Source organism: Macaca thibetana, chromosome 5, assembly GCF_024542745.1.
Source record: "Macaca thibetana thibetana isolate TM-01 chromosome 5, ASM2454274v1, whole genome shotgun sequence".
NCBI classification, from domain to species: domain Eukaryota; kingdom Metazoa; phylum Chordata; class Mammalia; order Primates; family Cercopithecidae; genus Macaca; species Macaca thibetana.
In genome coordinates, this window is record NC_065582.1 from 108,824,766 (window position 1) to 108,849,404 (window position 24,639).

At 40.4% G+C, this 24,639-nt stretch overlaps 2 protein-coding genes across 3 annotated transcripts in view; both read left to right on the forward strand.

Moving 5' to 3' along the window:
* Window positions 1-3,808, forward strand: part of PAICS (phosphoribosylaminoimidazole carboxylase and phosphoribosylaminoimidazolesuccinocarboxamide synthase) — a 51,732-nt gene extending 47,924 nt beyond the window's left edge. For both annotated transcript variants that reach the window (XM_050792022.1, XM_050792021.1), the window contains one exon: window positions 1,532-3,808. In XM_050792022.1, the coding sequence (XP_050647979.1) occupies window positions 1,532-1,695 (164 nt within the window). In that variant the 3' untranslated portion in view covers window positions 1,696-3,808. The remainder of the gene's footprint in view (window positions 1-1,531) is intronic.
* Window positions 3,809-9,292: 5,484 nt separating this feature from the next.
* The window catches only part of SRP72 (signal recognition particle 72), a 35,310-nt gene continuing 19,963 nt past the window's right edge, over window positions 9,293-24,639 (forward strand). The window contains exons 1-8 of the mRNA XM_050792023.1: window positions 9,293-10,138; window positions 12,056-12,176; window positions 14,116-14,239; window positions 16,544-16,687; window positions 16,770-16,881; window positions 20,007-20,038; window positions 21,668-21,792; window positions 21,880-21,937. Coding sequence (XP_050647980.1) covers window positions 10,030-10,138; window positions 12,056-12,176; window positions 14,116-14,239; window positions 16,544-16,687; window positions 16,770-16,881; window positions 20,007-20,038; window positions 21,668-21,792; window positions 21,880-21,937 — 825 coding nt within the window. The 5' untranslated portion in view covers window positions 9,293-10,029. The remainder of the gene's footprint in view (window positions 10,139-12,055; window positions 12,177-14,115; window positions 14,240-16,543; window positions 16,688-16,769; window positions 16,882-20,006; window positions 20,039-21,667; window positions 21,793-21,879; window positions 21,938-24,639) is intronic.

Consider the following 24,639-nt stretch of genomic DNA (forward strand, 5'->3'; position numbering starts at 1 on the left):
GGTCTGCTAAGTTAGCTACTACTCTATTTGCCTTTCAATTGCCAAAATGTTACTGCTGTTATCTGGCCTTGTGTGTTCATGCCTATTTCCTTTATTCCCTTTGCTGTTTTTATAGGCTCTGAGAATTAAATTTTGTGCCTAAGCTATCTTTAACAAGATGTGACTATACAAATGTCTCAAGCTAAAAATCGGCAGCTACAAATAAAGCTGTAACCAAATTTATGCCAGAATTGTATAGATATCCATGGAGCTTACAAAAGGGGAGCATGATGAGCAAAAAATTGGCAATTTTTATAGTAGTGCCGTTTCAGGAGTGACAGATAATCTGGAAGACTTGTACATAATGATCACTAGAATCTTTTGAGGAGTAGTTTTACAGTAACCTGTGTAAAATCCTGAAGACTGCCCATATTTCTCATCTCTGATGTCATGCTCACTAGATAACTTTTTTTTTTTTTTTTTTTTTTTTTTTTTTTTTTACAATTTAAGCTATTCTTTTACCAGAAAGGGTGTCCTAGGCAGGAGACACAGGTTATTTCAACTATTAGAGTGGAGCACTCTACCCAGTGTGCTAACAATAATGGTTGACATTCTTGGAGCACATATTGTGTACCAGGCAATGCTCTAAGCACTTTATATTATTAACTCATTGAAGTGTCACATCAGGTAGCTACTAGTTACAATTCCCTTCTCACAGAAGAGGAGAATAAATTAACATGAAGTAACTTGACCAATACCACACAGTAATGGGTGGAGCTCCATAAAATAATGTGTTAATACAAATTAGTAAATTGGCCTTGTGATTTGTATTTGACTCTGTTCTTGTTGTGGATAATGGTAGTCAAAGAGCCTGATGAATTCCAAGAATACTGGGAAGATGGAGCTTTTGGATATAGTCCCTGCTAGCAAACACTAGACATAATAGTACCACCTCAAGACACTCTGCCTGAGCAGACATGTGGCCCCTAGGATGTTACTTTCTTATTCTGCTGTCTTGGATCTTATTACTATTTATTTATAACTTGACATTTCCTAAAATTATTCTGTGGATTTGATTTTTTTTACTGCTTAAAAATGTTAAAATAGTTCAAATGTAGACAGAAAGATTAGTTAGAAAATTATCAAAACAACATAGCTCAAGTTTGTCTAAGAACAGGTACTTCTGGCCACTTACCTTGACCCTTATTTTACTTCAGTTGCTCTTCGCCAGGGATTGAAAGGGATAGTGTATGTGAACAGAACTTTCAAAAAGGTAAGTTTCTTTGTAAGTGATTTCTGTAAGAAGGGTGATAGATGATATATATAAAATGTCTCTTCATGGCAGGTAATACTGACTGCTTTTCCTCTTAAAATCACTTTACCACTCCGGTATTAAAGACAGTTCTTCTAGAGATTCTACTTTAGATTAGAATAATGCAGTAGCTTTTTATTTTCTGGGGCAGGACTGCTCTGAGTATAAAATTTTTTGTGAGGTTGTATTTTCATTATTTATTGAGCTCAATTTTCTGTCTTTTCCTTTCTGAACCAATAGGTCTTGGCTGTTCAACCATACTTTCTCCAGAAGGATCAGCTCAATTTGCTGCTCAGATATTTGGATTAAACAACCATTTGGTATGGAGCAAACTGCGAGCAAGCATTTTGAACACATGGATTTCCTTGAAGCAGGCTGACAAGAAAATCAGAGAATGCCATTGAATTTTTTAGGGGAAAAACTACAAAGTTCTAATTTAGCTGAAGGAAAATCAAGCAAAATGAAAAGGTAATTTTAAATTAGAGAACACAAAATGTATTAGTGAATAAATGCTTTTCTAGATCCATATTAATAAATATGAACACCTAACCTCTCCTTTCTTAGGTTAGACACCAAGATATTTCAGCCAGCCTTTATCATTCCTCTTTTTTTTTTTTTTTGAGACGGAGTCTCGCTCTGCCGCCCAGGCTGGAGTGCAGTGGCCGGATCTCAGCTCACTGCAAGCTCCGCCTCCCGGGTTCACGCCATTCTCCTGCCTCAGCCTCCGGAGTAGCTGGGACTACAGGCGCCTGCCACCGCGCCCGGCTAGTTTTTTTTTTTTTGTATTTTTTAGTAGAGACGGGGTTTCACCATGTTAGCCAGGATGGTCTCGATCTCCTGACCTCGTGATCCGCCCATCTCGGCCTCCCAAAGTGCTGGGATTACAGGCTTGAGCCACCGCGCCCGGCCTCATTCCTCTTATTTTATCCTTTTTTCCTTAAGTATTGGTGGTCACTACTATTGAGTTTCTTCCTTAACACTGATTGAATAATCTTAACTCCCTCAGCTAAAACTGGCATTACTGACTCCCAGCTATGTTTTTCCAGACTTGTATTTTCTTTTTTTTTCGAGACAGGGTCTTACTGTTGCCTAGGCTGGAGTGCAGTGGCGTGATCTCAGTTCACTGCTGCCCTCCCTCCAGGGCTCAAGCAGTTCTCCCACCTCAGCCTCTCGAGTAACAGAGATTATAATCTTGCAGCTCCATGCCGAGCTAATTCTATTTTTTGTAGAGATGGGGTCTCACTGTGTCACCCAGGTTGGTCTCAAACTCCTGGACCCAAGTAATTCTCCTACCTCAGCCTCCCAAAATGCTAGGGTTACAGGCATGAGCCACTGTGCCTGGCTAGACTTAAACTTTCAACTGTCCATTTCTCCCTGTACCTCCCATGGGCAAACAGAATGCTCCCAACTTTATTCATCTTCCAAGCCTGAAACTCTTGGTATGCTCACTGCTGCCAAGTCAGAAGCTTGATTTCATCATTGATGTTTTTTTCACATTTCACATCTCACTCATCAAGTCATGTTGGTGTTAATTTCTAATTAACCCTTGAAATTGCCGTCTTCTCATCCTCTGTACAAAAGCCTCAAGTGAGGGTCAAATTCAACATTATCCTGATCTAGACAGTCCCCATTCTCAATCCACCCTTTTCCAAGTTGATTGCCCAAGGACTTCTAACATAATAAACTCTTTAACTCTTTTGCACCACAGACTTCTTTGGAAATATATATGCTGTTGACCCTCTCTGTAGAAAACTGCACACATAAAACTTACCAACAGATGTCATTGGTTCTCGGGTTCTCCCGAAGCCTATCCATGGTTTATAGATTAAGAATTGACGAGGTAGCTGGGCGCAGTGGCTCACACCTATGATCACAGCACTTTGGGAGGCTGAAGCAAGCAGATCACTTGAGGTCAGGAGTTTGAGACCAGCCTGGCCAACATGGTGAAACCCTGTCTCTATTAAAAATACAAAAATTAGCCAGCCGTGATGGCGGGCACCTGTAATCTCAGCTACTCGGGAAGCTGAAGCATGAGAATTGCTTGAACCCGGGAGGCGGAGGTTGCAGTGCGCCTAGATCACGCCACTGCACTCCAACCTGGGCAACAGAGCGAGACTCCGTCTCAAAAGGGAAAAAAAAAATTGCTGATGTGACCCGTGAAGGGAAGTCATTTTCCTCGTAATTTCTGGACTGCCACACATAGGTATCTTTAGTTCTTCGAAGGCCCACATTTTTATCATTTAAGACCTATTTGTTACTAAGTAGAGCTTTATCTTCAATGTCTCCATGAAGCCTTCTGTAACCACAGTGACTACAAGTAGTTCTTTCTCTATTGAATTGTAGGTCCAGAATAGAAGATGTCATTGTATACTTTACTTCCCTCACACTGTGTTACACTCTGATGTGCTATGCTTAGCTATCTGCCAGAGATTAGTAAATTATAAAACTCATGTGTACTACTTAAGTTTGTATCTTATGCTAGTTTATAAGAACAATTAAAAGGACTTAGAAGATTAACTTTGGTTTCATGGTCTCTGAAGTCACTGGCTGCTATTTCAGCTTGTTTACCCTTACCTAGCATTAAGACTGCATCTACTTCTGTGCAGTATATGAAAATTTTTAAACATTCATTTAGACTGGTAGATAGGACTGACCATTATAAATTGTCATTATCAATTTTTTTCCCTTTTTTTTTTTTTTAAGAGCCAAGTTCTCACTGTCTCCCAGGCTGGAGTACAGTGGCATGATTATAGCTCCCTGCAGCCTTGAACTCCTGGACTCAAGCTGCAGCCTCGAGTAGCTGGGTGCATGTGCCACCATGCCCAATTATGAATTTCATCATTAGTTTCTTAGTAGAGTCGACATGTCCTCAGTTGTAAGTTCATCAGTGTTAAATAGTTGAAGGTATTTCTACTGTTTTGTAAAAGTAACTTAAGCCTACCTGGTCTGCTATCTTTTGAGTATACTTTCCACGGACTTGTAGGTAAACATAAATAAAAAGAGAAAAATTATCCCAATAATACAGTTTTTAACCTTTTATCATAAAGACATGCTTAGAATTGCTGTTAAGCTTTCTGAGATTTAACCACTGAAACTAACTAAAAGACAAAACACAGGTAAAGCTTCATTCAGTATCCACTCACCCAATACTGGTTTGATTCTAGGGCCTAGGAAAGTAGGACTGAACAAAGCCCTCATCCACATGGAATTTATGTTTTAGAGGGGAAAACAAACCATAAAAAGATAAACAGTATAAAATCAGGAAAGGATAAATGCATATGAAGAATCAAAATGAGGACAGTGATGGGGATAAGAGGGGAAAGTTTTTGAGGAAAGCAGAGCAATGATGTAAAAGCAAGACACACAGAGATAGGGAAATAGCTTTCCATACTAAGGGAACGGGAAATAAAGTTGAGTTTTGCCTTGCGGACCTCCAAACATGAGAATTGCTGGAGCTCTGTGAACAAGGATGAGAGTGGAAGACAATATAAGAAAAGGCTAGATCACTTAGGGCCTATAGGCCACACTGAAGTGTGACAGGAAAACTACTCAGTTTGAGCAGAGGCCTGACATACTTTTGTGCCTCAATTTCATGAAATGTGAAAATCGGACTAATACCACCTCATAAAGTTGTGAGAATTACATGAGTCAATATATGTAAGGCCCATCATGGCACACAAATGTGTTATGTAATATCTGTTGGGCAGACTGAAGAACAGTATGAGTGGAATTCATTCACCATAAAAATTGGAATTCTCTGGGCATGGTAGCTCATGCCGGTAATCCCAGCACTTTGAGAGGCCGAGGCAGGCAGATCACCTGAGAGATCAGGAAGTCGAGACCAGCCTGACCAACATGGGGAAACCCATCTCTACTAAAAAATAACAAAAACTAGCCGGGCATGGTGGTGCATTCGTGTAATCCCAGCTACTCAGGAGGCTGAGGCAGGAGAATCATTTGAACCTGGGAGGCAGAGGTTGTGGTGAGCAGAGATTGTGCCATTGCACTTCAGCCTGGGCAACAAGAGCAAAACTGTTTCAAAAAAAAAAAAGAAAAGAAAAGAAAGAAAATTACCTGGAATTCAATATTGCCATCAGCTGATTTAATTTCTAAAAATATGAAGAAAGGGGCAGTGTAATGTGCCACGGAGCATCCACAAACTGCCATTTCAGCCCAGCCAACCTTAGGAAGCCATTGAAAAGAGTTGTTTTTAATGGTGTTTTTACATCCAGCTTCCCACACCTCAAAATACTTGGGGTGGAATTGTTAATCTCACATTGCAGTACAATGAAAATAGTGGAATGGAAATCAAGTTATAAAATGGAGCTAAATATTTCTTCTGCTTGCCTCTGAGTGGACAAGATACCATAAGATACTGTACATGAGGTTGGGTGCGGTGGCTCATGCCTGTAATCCCAGCACTTTGGGAGGGCGAGGCGGGAAGATCACCTGAGGTCAGGAGTTCAAGACCAGCCTGACTGACATGGAGAAACCCCCTCTCTACTAAACACAAAATTAGCCAGGCATGGTGGTGCATGCCTGTAATCCCAGCTACTCGGGAGGCTGAGGCAGAATTGCTTGAACCCGGAAGGCAGAGGTGATGAGCTGAGATCAAGCCATTGCACTCCAGCCTGGGAAACAAGAGTGAAACTCCGTTGCCAAAAAAAAAAAGATACTGTACACAGAAGCTTCTCAAATCATAAATGGCTAAATCCATTAATATAAAAATACATTATGGATACTGATGAGATGGCTAATTCTGTCAACTTGACTGGGCTAGGGATGCCTTGATAGCTGGTCAAACATTTCTAGGTGCGTCTGTGATGGTGTTTCTGGAAGAGACTAGCACTTGAATCAGTAGACTTGAGTAAAGAAGACTGCCTTCACCCATGTGGGTGGGCGTCATCTAATCCATTGAGGACCTAAATAGAACAAAAAGGGGGAGGAAGGGTGACTGCTGGGACATCCATTTCATGCCCCCAGACGGTGCTCCTGGTCCTCAGGCCTTCAGACTAGGACTTACATTATTGCCTCCCCTGATTCTCAAGCCTTTGGGTTTGGAACTACACTGGCTTTCCTGGGCCTTCAGTCTGCAGAAGGCAGACTGTGGGACTTCACCTCCATTTTGCAGAGCCAATTTCTCATAATCTCCACATATCCTATTGGTTCTGTGTTTTTTAGAGAACGAATACAGCCTACTATGTATATGTGAGGCTCTCGGAATACAAAGATGAACAAAATTAACCTTCTGCCCTCAATTAATGTTGGAGTCTCCAGAGGCAGACAATTTCGAAACACCATATTAAGTCTTAACATGGAATTAACAATATGGTATTGTGAATACACAGAAATAGGAAGGGCTCTCTGATCTCTAGAAAACAATTGTATACTGTGAATGAAATAATTCTCCACAGTCTATACTCAATCTCTCTTAGCTTTCCATAATTTTCTTCAGCAAACTTATTGCTACCATAGTACATATTTATTACCCATCTCTCCCAACTAGAAAATAAATTTTGTATTACACTGGGTTGTCTTCTTTGTTGTCAGTTGTATCCCAGCAATTGGTGTAATACATGGCACTGGCATATACAAGACATTTAAACACTTGTCAAATGAATAAAAGTGCAGATTCCAGGAGGTAGGGGGACACATAACTACACAGAAGTTAGAGATGACTAGCATGCAAGGGGGCTAGGAAATGAGTAAGGAGACCTATTTGAGTTGGGGAGGTGGCAAGCAGAGGCCAGATCACAAAAGCCCTTACTGCTAGTCTTTGTAGTTCGGATTTTATCAGGAGGGTAGGAAAGTGGCATCAGATACATGCTTTAGGAGATCAGTCTGGTGTTTTTCCCACCATCTGAAAACAGAAGATGCCATCTATGAGTGGGACCTCACCAGACAATCTTTCCATCCTTCACAATGTGAGATGTAAATTTGTTGTTTATTTAAAAAAACAAAACAAAACAAAACAAAATGCCACTCTGGTTTGGAAGATTCCTGTTTCAAAAACGGCAGGTTAAGCCCCAAATTTATAGGCTGTTTGCCACAAAACTCCATTAAAATGACATAAGACATAGAAACAAGTCCACAGCAGCAGAATTCTGAGCATTTCTAAAAGCTACAAAATATATGGGATCAGAATGATATAGAAACCAAAATTACCAATTCTTATATAAAGTCAATGTTCTAAAAAGTAATACTAGTGCAGTGGCTCTTAACTTGGAGGGGATAGTGGATATAAACACCTTTGGAGAATACAGTGGAATCTACATTTTCTCAGAATAACAATACAACAAAATGTTGGTTGGGTATACCCAATTTTCTCACACAGCATTGTCATCGGGAGCTCCCATCCCCTTAAATCTAAACATAACTGGCTTGAAACCTTTGACAATTCTAGTCAGTAAAAGTCTAAAGCTCTTCTCATGATTTTTACTAATTGACAAGAATTACACCCTCCAGCACCTACAGGTCAAGCCACCTTTCATGCTGTTTGCATTGTATATACTGCAAGGACCAGACAAAAATATGGCAGGGCACCATATGCCATATCAGGAGCTGGGCAGTTTCTGCCCTCAAGGAACTCACAGGTTAGGTAAGGAATGTGAAGCAAAAAATGCCAACTGTGTGCCAGGCAGTATGCTAGATCCTAGGGATACTGCAGCGAGCAAGGTAAATATGGTTCCTTGGCCTCAGAATTACAGTCCATACAGAGTGAGATAACCCTTAATTGATTATCAGTGCTCAGAAGTAGACAGAATCTCCTATAAGTGGTCTCCCAACCTTTTTGGCACCAGGGACCGGTTTCAGGGAAGACAATCTTTCCACAGGAGTTGGACAGTTGGTTTCAGTATGATTCAAGCTCATTACATTTATCATTGGATTCTCATAAGGAGTGAGCAACCTAGATCCTTCACATTCCCAGTTCACAATAGGGTTTGAGCTTCTGTGAGAAGCTAATGCCACAGCTGATCTGACAAGAACTCAGGCCGTACTGCCCACTGGCCCACCAGTCACCTGCTGCTGTGCCGCCCGGTTCCTAACAGGCCACAGACCGGTACCAGGGTTGGGGACCCCGTTCTAAGAGGATGCAATCAATTAAGGGTTATCTCACTCTATATGGACTATAATTCTGAGGCCAAGGAACCATATTTACCTTGCTTACTGCAGTATCCCTAGGATCTAGCATATTGCCTGGCACATAGTTGGCATTTTTTGCTTCACAAGATTGCCCAGTCTGCAAGATCAAATGTTTCCTCAAAGTAACTTTCAACGTAGAACCAGAAAGACTGAAAGACAAAAAAGTTAGCAAGGTCAGGCACAGTGGCTTAGGCCTGTAAATCCTGTACTTTGGGAGGCTGAGGAGGGCGGATCACTTGAGGTCAGGAATTTGAGACTAGCTTGGTTAGTCTCAAACCAACCCAAGCATAGTGAAACCCCATCTCTACTAAAAATACAAAACTTAACCAGGCACGGTGGCTCATGCCTATAGTCCCAACTCCTTGGGAGGCTGAGGCAAAAGAATCGCTTGAATCCAGGAGGTTGAGATGGCAGTGAGGTTCAGCCTGGGTCACAGAGCTAGACTACGTCTCAAAAAAAAAAAAAAAAAAAAAAGAAGTTAGCTAGGTTCCTGAGGGACAGACGGAGTAGCAGAAGTTGTAAAAGTCATGACAAGATATGAGTCTGAAAAGCAGGCCATTCAATAAAATACAACATTCACATCAAGTGTATCTCTCACATCGTCTGGGTGTGGTGGCTCATGCCTGTAATCCCAGCACTTGGAGAGGCTGTGGTGGGAGGATTGCTTGAGCCCAGGAGTTCCAGACCAGCTTGGGCAACACAGCAAGATTCCCGTCTCTTAAAAAAAAAAAAAAAAAAAAAAAAAATGCTCACACCAAGCGTACCCAATAGATACCATTCCGTTCGTACACCTGAACACATCTTGATACTAAGGTCGTAAGCAAACCCTAATATTTTATATCTCTAGAACAAATACAGTATCCCTATTTCACAGTCGGGAAAAAAGACTCCCAGAAGCTAAGTAACTTGTTTATTGTCAGGCATCTAGTGAGTCGCAGAGCCAGGAACTGACCCCGGGCATTTTCACCCCACTACCCTTTCAGCTTATTGCCCACTGCTCCCGAACGGAGCGAAAATGACAGGCAGAGGGTTTCACCAAACCCTTTGTAATGGGAGATTCTTGCCTTCTTACCTTTCCTCACGTTTGCTTCTCTGCCAGAATGTCCTCCCCTACTTTCCCCAGAACCCAAGTTCTCCTAATCATCTTTCCCTCAACCACCGACAAGCCATGCCTATTTCTCCTTCAAATGACTCCCTACGGCTTCTAGTTGGTAGTCTTTCATTTACCACCTCATAGTCCTTTTATTTATATCCCACAAATGATCGTCTGGGCCCGCACCGTGGGACCGGGACGCTGCCTCGACCATGGCGGTCTCCTGGAAACACGCTGCTTTGAGCCGAAACTGGTGACCGTTTCCCAACCCCGTCCGGGAGTCCGACGCCTCTTTCTCCAGGCCAACTTCAAGTGAGGTGCATCAACTCTATCCGTGCAAATTTCTTGCCACGAGAGCAGAAGATTACGGTCTCTGATGCTGCCTCAGAGTTGAAGACGCTCCCCACGCTTAGCAATCATCAACTTCCTCCTCCTCTTGGCAGCCTTAGAGATCCTCTTCCGGGGCAGAGGTCGCCCCGCCCCGCCCCTCGTCTCCTCCAAGATGGCGAGTAGCGGCAGTGGGGGGGTGTCAGTGCCTGCGCTGTGGAGTGAAGTGAATCGGTATGGCCAGAACGGCGACTTCACGCGCGCTCTCAAGACCGTCAATAAGAGTAAGTGTCGGGGTGGGCACTGGGGCGGGCCCAGGCCGGCGGGAGGATGCGGCCTGTTTCCGGCGCGCGAGACCACCTCGCGCGGGAGGCACGGGAAGGGGAGACCCCCGAAACCCCCCCGACCATTCTCCCGCCGGCTCGGGCCCGAACGTCCGGGAGACGCAGGTCTCACCCCTCGGCTTCACCAGGTCTGCCTGGGGTCCCTGGTTGCTTAGAGCCACGTGTACTTCCCTCTTTACCCCCCGCGGGAAGCGAGGGCAGGTTTTAAAGAGACCGCAGCTCTCGGAGCCCATTTCAAACTGTTTTCTTATTTGACTCCCTCTTTGCTGTTTTATTTCACAAATATTCCAAAGTGCCTCCTTTTCTTCTTCATCTTGAGCGCAGTGATCAGGACTGTATTACTGAGGGAGCTTGTTCTCTTTGGCCGCTAAAGGGGGAGGAACCTGCTTGGGACACGTAGTTTAGAAGCTGGTGCTGACCGGGTGGAAGCTGTACGTATTCTACTGGGCGAGAGGAAAGGGCTGGATCTGGATGTCAGGCCTGTCATTCCCACAGATGGGATCTCTTCATGTTATTAAGTTAGGAATTAAGTGTGTGGAAGCACCAACACTGGATAAATGTCGGAAGAAAAGTTTGGCCTGTTTTTTTTTTTGCCTTGTAAGGGATAGTTTAGGGTTTTACTGCCTTTGTTGTGAGGTTTCATTCATCGTATCCTTTTGTTCTTTACTACATACCTGGAATGTGGCATGGCCATGCTACTTAATGTTCTCGGTGGTGCGCAGTTCTTCTCTAGTGAAGATACAGCCTGTGCATGTTATATTTGGAAATGTAATTACCAAGGCACGGCTTAGCTGTTCAGAGTAGTATTAACCTAAAAGGCGTGTCAGTAACATAGAAAGCTGTCTAAATAATTTTCAACACTCTAGTACTGGGTTAACGTGAAAAGTAGTGATTGTGCCCACAGTGCACTTTTGGTGATTTCAGACATTGAGGAGAATAGCTACGAATTAGAATTTATCCCTAAATTTGTTTGAATTAACTCTAGCCTTCCAAACAGTACTATGTACTTAGTAGCAGTGTAGTATTTTGCAGGAATTCTTTTAATCAGCAAAGGTTGTCAACTTGTTCACCAGTATGTTTTCTTAATTGGTAGAAATTCTTGTGATTCTTTGAGAATTGGACTTCTGTAGTTGCACAGGAACAAGAGTAACGATGATCCTGGTCATTTTAATACCGAACAGTTGTTAACATTGAAACTTGCCACCTGAGTTCTTCCTTATACTTTGGTCATCTTAGGTGAAAAGGGAAAATTTTAATGATTTTCGGAAACGTTGCCAGCAAGATAAATTGCCTTTGCATTATATTTTATAAAATTTTTCCGAAATATTCTCATTTCGTGTTTTCAGTAACCTTATTAAATAGGTAATGCTTTTCTAATCATTTTGTAGCTCAGAAAACTAAGATTTGGCTGTTAAGCGATATACCCAAGACCTCAAGGCATTTAGTGGCAAGCTTGCACCAAACCTAGGTCATCTGCTTCCAAATTCTACCTGAACTGTTTCCCTGTGAAGTAATGAACTATACAGAATGTAGCATGCATTTCAAGATAAAATATCTGGAGAAATTGCTTCTTTCTTCTTTATTTCACTGCACTTTTTTGGTACATGCATACTGGGCATCTTTATCTCATTGAAAATTTAATAACTCTCCTTATTGTCACTTCTTAAGTTAAAAGTGAAGATTAGTTATTTTCTGGGTTTGTTTTGCTTTGTTGCTGTTTCTTCTAGTTGTTCTGACCAATTATTTCTGCTGCAATAAAATTAGAAATTTAGCTTTCGGAGAGACAGGATGGGAAAATTTAGTAAAAATGTGAAAAGGAATGGATTTAAAAATGACTTTCCTAAAATTGTTCTCTAGTACTACAGATCAACAAAGATGACGTAACTGCCCTGCATTGTAAAGTGGTATGCCTTATCCAGAATGGAAGTTTCAAGGAAGCTTTGAATGTCATCAATACTCACACCAAAGTGTTAGCCAAGTAAGTGATTCAGTTAGTTGCTTGTACAGTTATTAGAAACACTTAGTATAGCTATAATCTCTTCCATGTTTTTTTCCCCAACTATTTGCTGATTTTTTTTATCTTTCCTTCCTTTTTTTCCCCCTTTTGCTTGTCAATAATGTTTCTGAAACTGGGAGGAATACTAGTAACTTCTGTTTCTTTTAGCCTTAGAGGGTCTATTTTTTGTTTGTTTTAACCATTGTGTTTCCTTTGAACCACTAAGGAGGTGAACCATAGAGAGTTGTGGGGCATAATTATGAGTCCTTGGAGGATGTAGGGAGAATAACTCCGTCAAAGTTTCTTTACTGTTACACCTAGGCTCCAAAAAAAAGTATTGAAATTAAATTTGAAGCATATTAATGGGATACTGGTTTATAAGGTGCAGAACAATATACAATATACTTCCTTTTGCAAGAGGAGGAGGATGTAAAAATTTATATATCCATTTGCCTGTATTTGCAAAACAAACAATATAAAGAGAAACAATGAGTAAATAGTCATTTGTGGGAGGCCGAAAGAGGGCAGATCACAAGGTCAGGGCTTTGAGACCAGACCGGCCAATATGGTGAAACCCCATCTCTACTGAAGATACAAAAAATTAGCTGGGTATGGTGACAAGCATCTGTATTCCCAGCTACTCAGGAGGCTGAGGCAGGAGAATCGCTTGAACCCAGGAGACGGAGGCTGCAGTGAGCTGAGATTGCACCATTGCACTCCAGCGTGGGTAACGAGGAGACTCCGTCTCAAAAAAAAAAAGTCATTTGTAGGAGGTAATAGGAACGGGTTAGATTTGGGTAGCAGTGGAAATAAAGCCTCTTACTGTACATCTTTTTCTTTTTATATTTGAGCCGTATAAATGTGTTACAGAGATTAAAAATTAATTTTAAACTTTATTAAAAATAAAAGGGAAATGGAGGCAATGCTGCTTTTCTCCTATTAAATATGTTTGTGCTAAAATTCAGTGTCTTGATTTTGGGCTATTTTGTGAGAGACATTTTCAAAAACATTTTGTCAATGAGTCTTGGATAAAAGTATTTATAAATTTTTTTTTTTTTTTTGAGACGGAGTCTTGCTCTGTCGCCCAGGCTGGTGGAACCTCCACCTTCCAGGTTCAAGCGATTCTCCTGCCTCAGCCTCCCAAGTAGCTGTGATTACAGATGTGCACCACCACACCGGGCTAATTTTTGTAATTTTAGTAGAGACAGGGTTTTGCCAATGTTGGCCAGGCTGGTCTTGAACTCCTGACCTCAAGTGATCCGCCCGCTTCGGCCTCCCAAAGTGCTGGGATTACGGGCATGAGCCACTGCACCTGGCCCAAAAATAAATTTTTTTGTTAGGTAAGTAAATAAAGGACATTGGCCTTTGCTTTAATAAATATTTTTCCTCATGGATTATGGTTGAAACATCATCAATGAGGTATCACATTAATGTAGATGAATTTTTAAGTGTGTGTATGTTAGTAGTGTTTACCGGTTGTTTGATTACAGGTACTTCTTTTAAGATTTATAGTTATTTTTTCTTTCTAATCATTTGTTTCTGAAACAAGTTTAAAGAAGCATTATATGGCTTATTGTTTTGTTAATGAATTTAAGAAACTTCCAAAACAACCCATTTAAAGCAGCCTTCAAATTATCTTTGTATCTAAGACAATTACTTATTTAGCAGATTAATGATTTCCTTCTTAAATGTTTATTTTAATAAGAATATCCATGAAAGAAAGGCTAGGGAAACTGATATATGCTTAATTATATGTTTGATAGACATTTACAAGCTATCTGATATTTAGATAAGTCTCTAACCTTTGTCAGTTTTCTCATCTGTTATCAGGACTAAATCCAGTGCTTAGAGCGATGTTCTATATATTGGGTGCATTGCATTGTTAGATAATAATCAGATACTGGTTTTTTTCCTTCTTCAGTAACTCTCTCTCCTTTGAAAAGGCGTATTGCGAGTACAGGCTGAACAGAATTGAGAATGCCTTGAAGACAATAGAAAGTGCTAACCAGCAGACAGACAAACTGAAGGAGCTTTATGGACAAGTGGTAATTACTGCTTTTAAATACATGTTGACAGTGATCCTGAGTGAGCATGACTACCTCTAGCAAGGAGCAGGGTTGAGGAAACCCAGCCCATCCTGATGCTCCACAACACTAGCCACCAAACCAGTCCTTGAGGTTTGAACATAATCCCTCTTCTTGATCTTCATACAAATAGTTGCATATATAACATGCTATGAACAAATGACTTCCTCAGGTAATTAGGAAATCAAAGAAAATAAAAGAACTAATCTATTTAATTTTGACTTTTGAGTTAGAAAGATAAAGCACATTGAGCTTGTATACTTCAACAGGTTTGAAATAGTATTTCACTAATATTGTATTCTAAATTTAAAATAAAGGATATCATGATAGATAAGAATTTAGATTATTCTAACCCATGAAATCATGAAAATATTTTAAAGTATTTTGAGACATAAAATTAAACCTAATGTAAAATGGGGCTGTTAATGACAAGAGGACAGAAATGTGTATATTATAGTTAATAAAACCCTCTTAAAGTTTTTCTTTTCTTTTTTTTTTTTTAATGGAGTCTCGCTCTGTTGCCCAGGCTGGAGTGCAGTGGCACTATCTTGGCTCACTGCAGCTTCCAACTCTCAGGTTCAAGCGATTCTCCTGCCTCAGACTCCCGAGTAGCTGGGATTACAGGCATGCGCCAACTCACCCAGCTAATTTTTGTATTTTTTAGTAGAGACGGGGTTATGCCATGTTGCCTAGGCTCGTCTCAAACTCCTGGCCTCAAGTGATTTGCCTGCCGTGACCTCCCAAAGTAGTGGGATTACAGGCATAAGCCACCACGCCTGGCCTCCTCTTAAAGACTGTTAAATGTCAATTTAGGGCAAATAATGTTGTATTGAATGTATTGTTCTCAGGAGGTAGTATGGATTTAATAATACAAATGAGTTGAAGAAACATTTGGACAAATTCATGGGTTGTAGGTCTATAAAAATCTTGTAAGGTAAACTGGATAACTTTAGGGTAAATTCTAGCATTTTGAGGTTAAAGACATCAACCTGTGTCATACATAATGGACTAATTGACCTAGAGTGGCAGTTATTATTTTTTCAGCACAACTTGAATGAAATCGGTAGGAATTCTGTTCTGTCTGCTTGAGACTCACTTGTGTGATAGCTGGTTTCTAAGAAAGATAAAATGAAGATTATAGCGAACTCTAGGAAACATTGTCTTTTTCTTAACATTTAATTTTGTTCCTGTTTTAGTAATCATTTTGTGTTGTGGAAAAATATTTTCGTTGTAACTTTAGATCTAGATAACAGGGTTGAATTCTATAAAGGTGTTCTTTCACAACCTATTTAGGCACTTTACTTTTTTTTTTTTTTTTTTTTTTTTTTTTTTTTTTTTTTTTTGAGACGGAGTCTGGCTCTGTCGCCCAGGCTGGAGTGCAGTGACCGGATCTCAGCTCACTGCAAGCTCTGCCTCCCGGGTTTGTGCCATTCTCCTGCCTCAGCCTCCCGAGGAGCTGGGACTACAGGCGCCCGCCACCTCGCCCGGCTATTTTTTTGTATTTTTTAGTAGAGACGGGGTTTCACTGTATTAGCCAGGATGGTCTCGATCTCCTGACCTCGTGATCCGCCCGTCTCGGCCTCCCAAAGTGCTGGGATTACAGGCTTGAGCCACCGCGCCCGGCCTTAGGCACTTAACTAACTTCAAGAAGAAAGGTAAAGAAAATGACTTTTCTTGGCTGGGTGTGGTGGCTCACACCTGTAATCCCAGCACTCTGGGAGGCTGAGGCAGTCAAATGACTTGAGGTCGGGAGTTAGAGGCCAGCCTGACCATGGAGAAACCCCATCTCTACTAAAAATACAAAATTATCCAGGCATGGTGGCGCATGCCTGTAATCCCAGCTACCTCAGGAGGCTGAGGCAGGAGAATCTCTTGAACCCAGGAGGTGGAAGTTGTGGTGAGCCGAGATCACACCATTGCGCTCCAGCGTGGGCAACAAGAGTGAAACTCCGTCTCAAAAAAAAAAAAAAAAAAAAAAAAAAAGAAAAGAAAAAAAAGAAAGAAAATGACTTTTCTCAACTGAATCCTGCCTACAGATCCACAATATATTGAACATTCATTTTAAAAGTATTTTCAAAAAGTAATTTATTTGGAAGTATGACTAGTACGTGGAACTCATTTAAAAATTATAAAACATAAGCAGTTGATTGTTCCCGTTATGCTGAACTAGGATTCCTACTTAGTGGTTCCAAAAAAGATTTGCATGGTATTAAAGATGTAACACCATATTTGTCTCTAATTTTTTACTTGCTATTTATTATTCAGTTATACCGTTTGGAACGCTATGATGAGTGCTTAGCGGTATATAGAGATCTTGTCCGAAACTCTCAAGATGATTATGATGAGGAGAGGAAAACAAACCTTTCAGCAGTTGTTGCAGCTCAAAGCAATTGGGAAAAAGTGGTTCCAGTGAGTATCCTTGTGGTATACCCATACAGTCGTGAAGTATTATTCATGTTTAGTATTTAACTGGTATTTTGTCCCCTGACAGGAGAACTTGGGCCTCCAAGAAGGCACACATGAGCTGTGCTACAACACTGCGTGTGCACTAATAGGCCAAGGCCAGCTGAACCAAGCCATGAAAATCCTGCAAAAGGCTGAAGGTTGGAAGTTTGTTAAACTTACCTGTAAATATAATGTGCATATAACTTTGTAGAGTATCTTCTAAAATTGCACTGGACTTCTGTGAAATTATTAAATGGAAGTTATCGATGCAGTGACAATTTCTCAAAGTTCATGTAGTCTTTCTCTTTTTTTTTTTGGCGGGGGATGCGGACAGAATCTTACTGTGTCACCCAGGCTGGAGTACAGTGGCACGATCTCAGCTCACTGCAACCTCTGTCTCCCAAGTTCAAGCAATTCTGCCTCAGCCTCCTGAGTAGCTGGGATTATAGGTGCGTGCCACCACGCCTGGCTAATTTTTGTATGTTTAGTAGAGAAACGGGGTTTCATCATGTTGGCCAGGCTGACCTCGAACTCCTGGCCTCAAGTGATCCACCCTCCTCGGCCTTTCAAAGTGCTGGGATTACTGGCACTTTCTCTTTTTGACCATATCTCACCTATATTTCTAATCTAAGCCAGTCTATTAGTCTGTTTCCAACCATACCAGACCTTACGTTTGAATTTTGAGGAGCAGGTTTTGAACAAGTTACTGTGAATGTTATGTGTAGATTAAGTGAGTTAATGAATGTCAACCATTCGCAATAATACATGGCATGATGGCATATAGTATAAGCATTCACTAAATATTTTGTTACTATTATTATTGTTGTTTAACAGGTATTCAAGTAATAACATGGTGTGCCTATGTGTATACACACAGATACACTACATTTATGTATTGATAGCACCATTCAAGCACTTTTTTTTTTTTTTGAGACAGAGTCTCGCCCTGGTGCCCAGGCTGGAGTGCAATGGCGTGATGTCAGCTCACTGCAACCTCCACCTCCCAGGTTCAAACAATTCTCCTGCCTCAGCCTCCCAAGTAGCTGGGATTACAGGCGTCCGCCACCACAATGTCTACTTTTAGTAGACACCACAATGTCTATTTTTAGTAGACACGGGGTTTCACCATGTTGGCCAGGCTGGTCTCGAACTCCTGACCTCGTGATCCACCTGCCTCGGCCTCCCAAAGTGCTAGGATTACAGGCGTGAGCCACCACACTTGGCCTCAAGCATGTTTTAACTCCATTTGGTATGTTTCTTTATATAATATTTGCATGCTTTGAAGCTTTTTTGGTGGGGTTGTGGGCAGGGGAGGAACAGAGTCTTGCTCTGTCGCCCAGGCTGGAGTGCAGTGGCAAGAACTTGGCTCACTTCACCCTCCGCCTCTCAGGTTCAAGCAGTTCTCATGCCTCAGCCTCCCAAGTAGCTGAGATCACAGGCGCGTGCCACCATGCCCAACTAATTTCTGTATTTTCCGTAGAGACGGTTTTTGCCATGTTGGCCAGGCTGATCTCAAATTCCTGTTGTCAAGTGATCTGCCTGCCCTGGCCTCCTAAAGTGCTGGGATTACAGCCGTGAGCTACCGTGCCCAGCTGAAGCTTTTAGTTAAGAAAAAAATTAATTGATTAGAGAACTGTGTCTGGTATTAACACATGAAACATTTTGACTTTGCTCGTGCATACATTTTTCCCTGGAAGCTATAAAAGTGATGTAGGTACTGCAGTGATCATTGGGGTGGAAAAAAAGGTGAACCAAAGTCTGTTTTACTATTAAATATTAGGGTTTAAAATGAGAGCAAAATTTTCCTGTTAAATGTTGAAAGTTAAAATAAGAACAAAGGTTAGAGCATCATGTGGAAAATCTGTTTCAGAATTACAATTTTTTGGCTGAGTGCAGTGGCTCATGCCTATAATCCCAGCACTTTTGGGAGGCCAAGGCAGGAGGATTGCTTCAGCCTAGCAGTTCAAGACCAGCCTGAGTAACATAGTAAGCCTTCGTTTTTACAAAAATATATATATATTTAGCTGAGTGTGGTGGTGCACACCTGTATTCCCAGCTACTCGGGTGACTGAGGCAGCAGGGCCTAGGAGGGCCTAAGAGATTGAGGCTCCAGTGAGCTGAGATCATACCACTGTATTTCCAGCCTGGGTGACAGAGTGAGACCCTGTCTCAAAAAAAAAAAAAAAGAGATAATTATAATTTCCTGACCTCAAGTGACCCACCCACCTCGACCTCCCAAAGTGCTGAGATTACAGGTATGAGCCACTGCACCCAGCAGAATTATAATTTCTTGATCATACCCAATGAAGAACGTTCTCATACATTGTGGGTTTGAGTGTAAGAATAATACAGACTTTTCAGTGAGCAATTTGGTGATGTGTAGCAGATTTTAAAATTTACCACCCTTTGATCCAATAATTTCACTTCTAGAAACTTAAGGAAATGATTAGATAAATTTACACATGTGTCTGTATGACTGTTCATTGAAGGGATATTCATAAGAACAGAAATTTAGAAACAGCATGAAGTTTTGTACTATTAAAGGATTGGCTAAGTTTTACCATAATCACAAAGTAATTACAGTCATTACAACCAATAACATTAAAAAAGATACAGTAATGTAAATCTATGTTTATTGTAACAGAGAGATATCCACAGGATATTGAATGGGGAAGGGAGGTTTCAAAATAGCATGCACAGTGTCTCACTTTCATTTTAAAATGCAGCTGTGCATTTACATAAAACTAAGCCAGGTATGGTGGCTCACAGCTGTAGTCCCAGCTACTTGGGAGGCGGAAGTGGGAGGATCAATTGAGCCCAGGATTTCAAGGCTGTAGTGAGCTGTGATGAAGCCTCTGCACTCCAGCGTGGGCAACAGAGTGAGACCCCCCAACTTTAAAAACAAACAAAAAAAAATTAAAAACTAAATAACTGAAATGCTAATAGTGTTTATCTCTGGGTGGTAGGATTATTTATTTTTATACTTTTCTATAATTGGTTTTTTGCAATTAATATTTACCACATTTGTATTTTTTGATGCACTTTACAAATATTTTTAGCATAGACACAACAAATGACAGAAAAGTGCCAAAGAGCTAGGAAAGTCAAGGGACTGATAATATATATGTAGTATATTTGATGCTAACGTAAATTTCACAGTTGCTTGTTACTATGATTATCTTAGAATCTTCTGCCTAGAAATTTAGATCTTGCTCTTTGGAATAGTGAAAGAAATGGGATTTACCCAGCAATACTACTTTTAAAACAATTTTTTCTCCTATAGATCTTTGTCGCCGTTCTTTATCAGAAGACACTGTAAGTATTCCATCATTGTTAAACCAAAATTTTACACTTCTGACTATTAACATTACTGAGGCTTCATTGTACTATTTATTGACTTTCTTTGGAAGATGGTGATTAAGTAGAAATCACACTAGAAACCACCCTTTTGTATCAGTTATTTGATGAAGTCTATTAGAGTGAGAAATCACAATACAAAAAATTTTGGCATACCTTAAGCACTTGATTATATATTTATATAATGTAAATTTATTCTTCTATTTTAGGATGTAGGACTAAGGTCTTTGAGGATTGGTCTGCTCATAGAAGTTCTCTGTGTATTTCTTATGTAGTGACATAATTCAACACTCCCAATTTACGCTTTTGGTTTTTCTTTTTAAGTATAACAATATCTTAAATACAATAGGCAAGCACTTTCATTATAGAGTCCTTAAAGTTTTTTTTTTTTTTTTAACCAATCTCTTACCACAGCCAATCTTTTTGCCTCACAACTAATTAGACAATAATTTTCTTTAGGAATTTACCTTTACTGTATCCTTCTGAGTATTCAACATGATTTATGTTGAAATATGTCTCTTTTCACATTCAAAGTTAACTCTCTCCTTTTTTTTTTTGAGATGGGATCTTGCTGTTTCACCCAGGCTGGATTGCAGTGGTGTGATCATAGGTCACTGTAACCTCAAACTCCTGGGCTCAAGCAGTCCTCTCACCACAGCCTCCTGAGTAGCACCACCATGCCCAGCTAATTCTTTTCTTCTTTGTAGAGATGGGGGTCTCACTGTGTTGCCCAGGCTTGTCTCAACTCCAGGCCTCAAACGACCCTCCCACCTCAGCCTCCTAAAGCACTGAGATTACAGGCATGAGCCACCATGCCCAGCCCATAATTTTTCTCTTTAATATTTTTAAGTTTTATCATTTCCTCATCAAACACAACTGCATAATGGGTTTGGAAACAAACATACCTGACTCCTGGTCAGCAGATACTCACCAGGTGAGAGCAGGAGTGTTGGGTCATTAAAGGAGTGTTGTCTCCTAGTCTTGAGTATTCATTGTACAGCCTTTTCAGAAGGAGAGGAGAAATGTGGATTAATCTGGAGCATCAGTTAAGAGAGCTACTACTTTAATTACATAATTTGTTCAATCATAGGATTAAAGTACAGAATTAGTTCCAGCTTTTGAAGTTTTTTGGTACAGTGTTAATTGGAATTTTCTAGTTTTTATAGTAGAGTAGAGAGAAAAGCATTTTTAAATGTGATTTTTATGAGAAAATTATGTTTTCAGAATTTAGGGGTATCATTATAAAAAGATATACTTGCATGCTGGTTTTTTACTTAGGTTTTTTAATTCTTGGGCTTTAGAGGATGATAATGATCAATAAATGGTATTCCTAAACTTATTACCATGTTCTTCTAGGATCTTTTTGCCTTTTTTTTTTTCTTTAGATACTTCTTAGAAGTTGAAGTCTTTTTGCTATTTTCACTTAAACTTCTCTCTTGCTGGCAATTTCTAAAGAATTGACTCTAAAGGAAAATTTCTGAAATTATGTCTTCTTTAGGATTGTATCTCTTTTGAATTTTTGGGTTATTTGGTAAATATGTAGATCAGTTTGGAAAATTTATATGGGAAAATATTTCTTTCTCTTAGGATGGGACTGAGGAAGACCCACAGGCAGAACTGGCCATCATTCATGGTCAGATGGCCTATATTCTGCAGCTTCAGGGTCGAACAGAGGAGGCTTTGCAACTTTACAATCAAATAATAAAACTAAAGTGAGTTATTAAAAGGAAGTATCTTTTATAGGGATAGGGTTCTTTTTAAAGGTTTGTTTGGTTTTGACTGTTGCTTGTTGTTCACAGACCAACAGATGTGGGATTACTAGCTGTAATTGCAAATAACATCATTACCATTAACAAGGTATGGAATATTCGTGGCTTTCCTTACAGATATATTTTATCCTGAAAGCTCATCACCTTAGTTTTAGTTTTGTTCTAGGAGTTCTTTTTAACATGATGAAAAAAGTCCAGTTGTAGCAAAATCGCAATGGAGAGTATTACTTAACTCTCCTAACGATAATGATGCTGCCAGGTATATTTGAGTAATAAAACTTTTTGTAGTAGATCCTAGAGTTTTTAAGATCCTCCCCTTTTCCCAGTGTATAATAATATAGACACTCTCTCTTTGTAAAAGATATAAATTATTGGGGCTTTTAAACTTTAAGTATATGCATGTTTTATATGATTTCTTCATCTGTGGAATCTGAATGTGAAAGTGTTCTTTATATAATTTTTTCTTGGGTTTTCTTTTTTTAGGGGGTATAGACAGGTGCTCTTTCTCCTCCCCCACACCCCATCCAATGTAAAATATTACAAATATATATATAAGCACTCTAACTTAGAGTACTGTACTAATGTCTTTAGCCACTTTTTTTTTTTTTGAAACAGAGTCTTGCTCTGTCGCCCAGGCTGGAGTGCAGTGGCACAATCTCGGCTCACTGCAACCTCTGCCTCCCGAATTCACGCCATTCTCCTGCCTTAGCCTCCCGAGTAGCTGAGACTACAGGCGCCCCCCACCAAGCCCGGCTAATTTTTTTTTTTTTTAGTAGAGACAGGGTTTCACCACCGTGTTAGCCAGGATGTTCTCGATCTCCTAACCTCATGATCTGCCCACCTCAGCCTCCTAAAGTGCTGGGATTACAGGCGTGAGCCATCATGCCCGGCCAGGAACAGTCTTAATGGAAAATGTTGTATTTTCTTTTCTTTTTTTTTTTTTTTTTTTTTAAGACTGTCACCCAGGCTGGAGTGCAGTGGTTCTGATATTACTCACTGTAGCCTCAGGCAATCCTTCCAAGTAGTTGAGACCACAGGCACACACCACCATGCCTAGCTAATTTAAAAAAAAAAAAAATTGTAGAGACAGAGTCTTGCCATGTTGCCCAGACTGGTCTTTTAACTCCTGGGCTCAAGCAGTCCTCCTGCCTCAGCCTCCCAAATTGCTGGGATTCTAGGGGAAACAGAAGAGAGTATGTATTTGCTGGATAGTTTAAAAAGTAGATTAGATTGAATTATATCAGAGCCTTGGAAATCAAGTTTAAGAAAAGTCTGGCAGTGATGTGCACAATTAATTGAAGTATTAAAATAGTGATGTGAGAGAACCAGCTAGAAAATATGGTTTCTTTAGGATTGATTTATATGAAAGGCAGTTTCTTGCTGCACATTAAAATAGTTTCAAATTGGTTTGGAGCTCAACACTAAGAAAAAGTAGAATTTATTTTAGATTTCTTTACTTCATTTTAGTCTTTAAACTGGTAGAAGACCTGTTTTAAAAAAGCACAGTGGTATCATGTATTTGCAAGTAAATACATTGTTTTACAAAGCTGGAGTATTGTGCACGTAGTAGATACTCAGATGCTCAGTTTGTGCTTCTCAGGATGCAATCAGTGTGACTTCATTTTCTCCCTTTTTTTGGAGATGTATGTGACTTTCGGTAATTCTTAAAAGGTCTTTCTTTGGGAAGATAACACTGTGCCCCTACATGGGAATTTTAGAAATTGAGCTTCTTTATACTTTTGCTTGGTTAAGAAGAAGGGACTTTAGGAAATGAAAAACAGTAGATATGTTACATGAGTATTTTCTACAAAAAAAAAATGGGTTCAAAAGTGGTTACAGATGTGTTTCTGAGGTTTCATGATTTGCTTACAGAGTGACTACAGGCATACTTCGTTTTATTGTGCTTTACTTTATTACACTTTGTAAGTTTTTCACATACTTAAGGTTTGTGGCAATCCTGTGTTGAGCATGTCTGTTGGCTCTATTTTTTTTTTTTTTTTTTTGAGATGGAGTCTCGCTCTGTTGCCCAGGCTGAAGTGCAGTGGTGGGATCTTGGCTCTCTGCAAACTCCAGGTTCAAGCAATTCGCCTGCCTCAGCCTCCCGAGTAGCTGGGAGTACAGGCATGTGCCACCACACACAGCTAATTTTTGTATTTTTAGTAGAGACGAGGTTTCACCATGTTGGCCTGGATGGTCTTGATCTCTTGGCCTCAGGTGATCCACACACCTCTGCCTCCCAAAGTGCTGGGATTACAGGCGTGAGCCACTTTGCCTGGCGATGTTGGTATCTTTTTTTTTTAGCAGCATGTGTCCATTTCATATCTCTGTATCAGTATTTTTTAGCATTGAAGTATTTTTAAATAAAGGTATGTACTGGGCCGGGCACGGTGGCTCACGCCTGTAATCCCAGCACTTTGGGAGGCCAAGGTGGGCGGATCACGAGGTCAGGAGATCAAGACCATCCTGGCTAACAGGTGAAACCCCGTCTCTACTAAAAATACAACAAATTAGCCAGGTGTGGTGACGGGCGCCTGTAGTCCCAGCTGCTTGGGAGGCTGAGGCAGGAGAGTGGCGTGAACCCAGGAGGCAGAACTGGCAGTGAACTGAGACCACACCACTGCACTCCAACCTGGGTGACAGAGTGAGACTCTGTCTCAAAAAAAAAAAAAAAAAAAAAAGGTATGTACTTGTTTTCAGACATAATGCTGTTGCACACTTAATAGACTACAATGTAGTGTAAACATAACTTTTATATGCACTGGGAAACCAAAAAATTTGTGACTCCTTCTG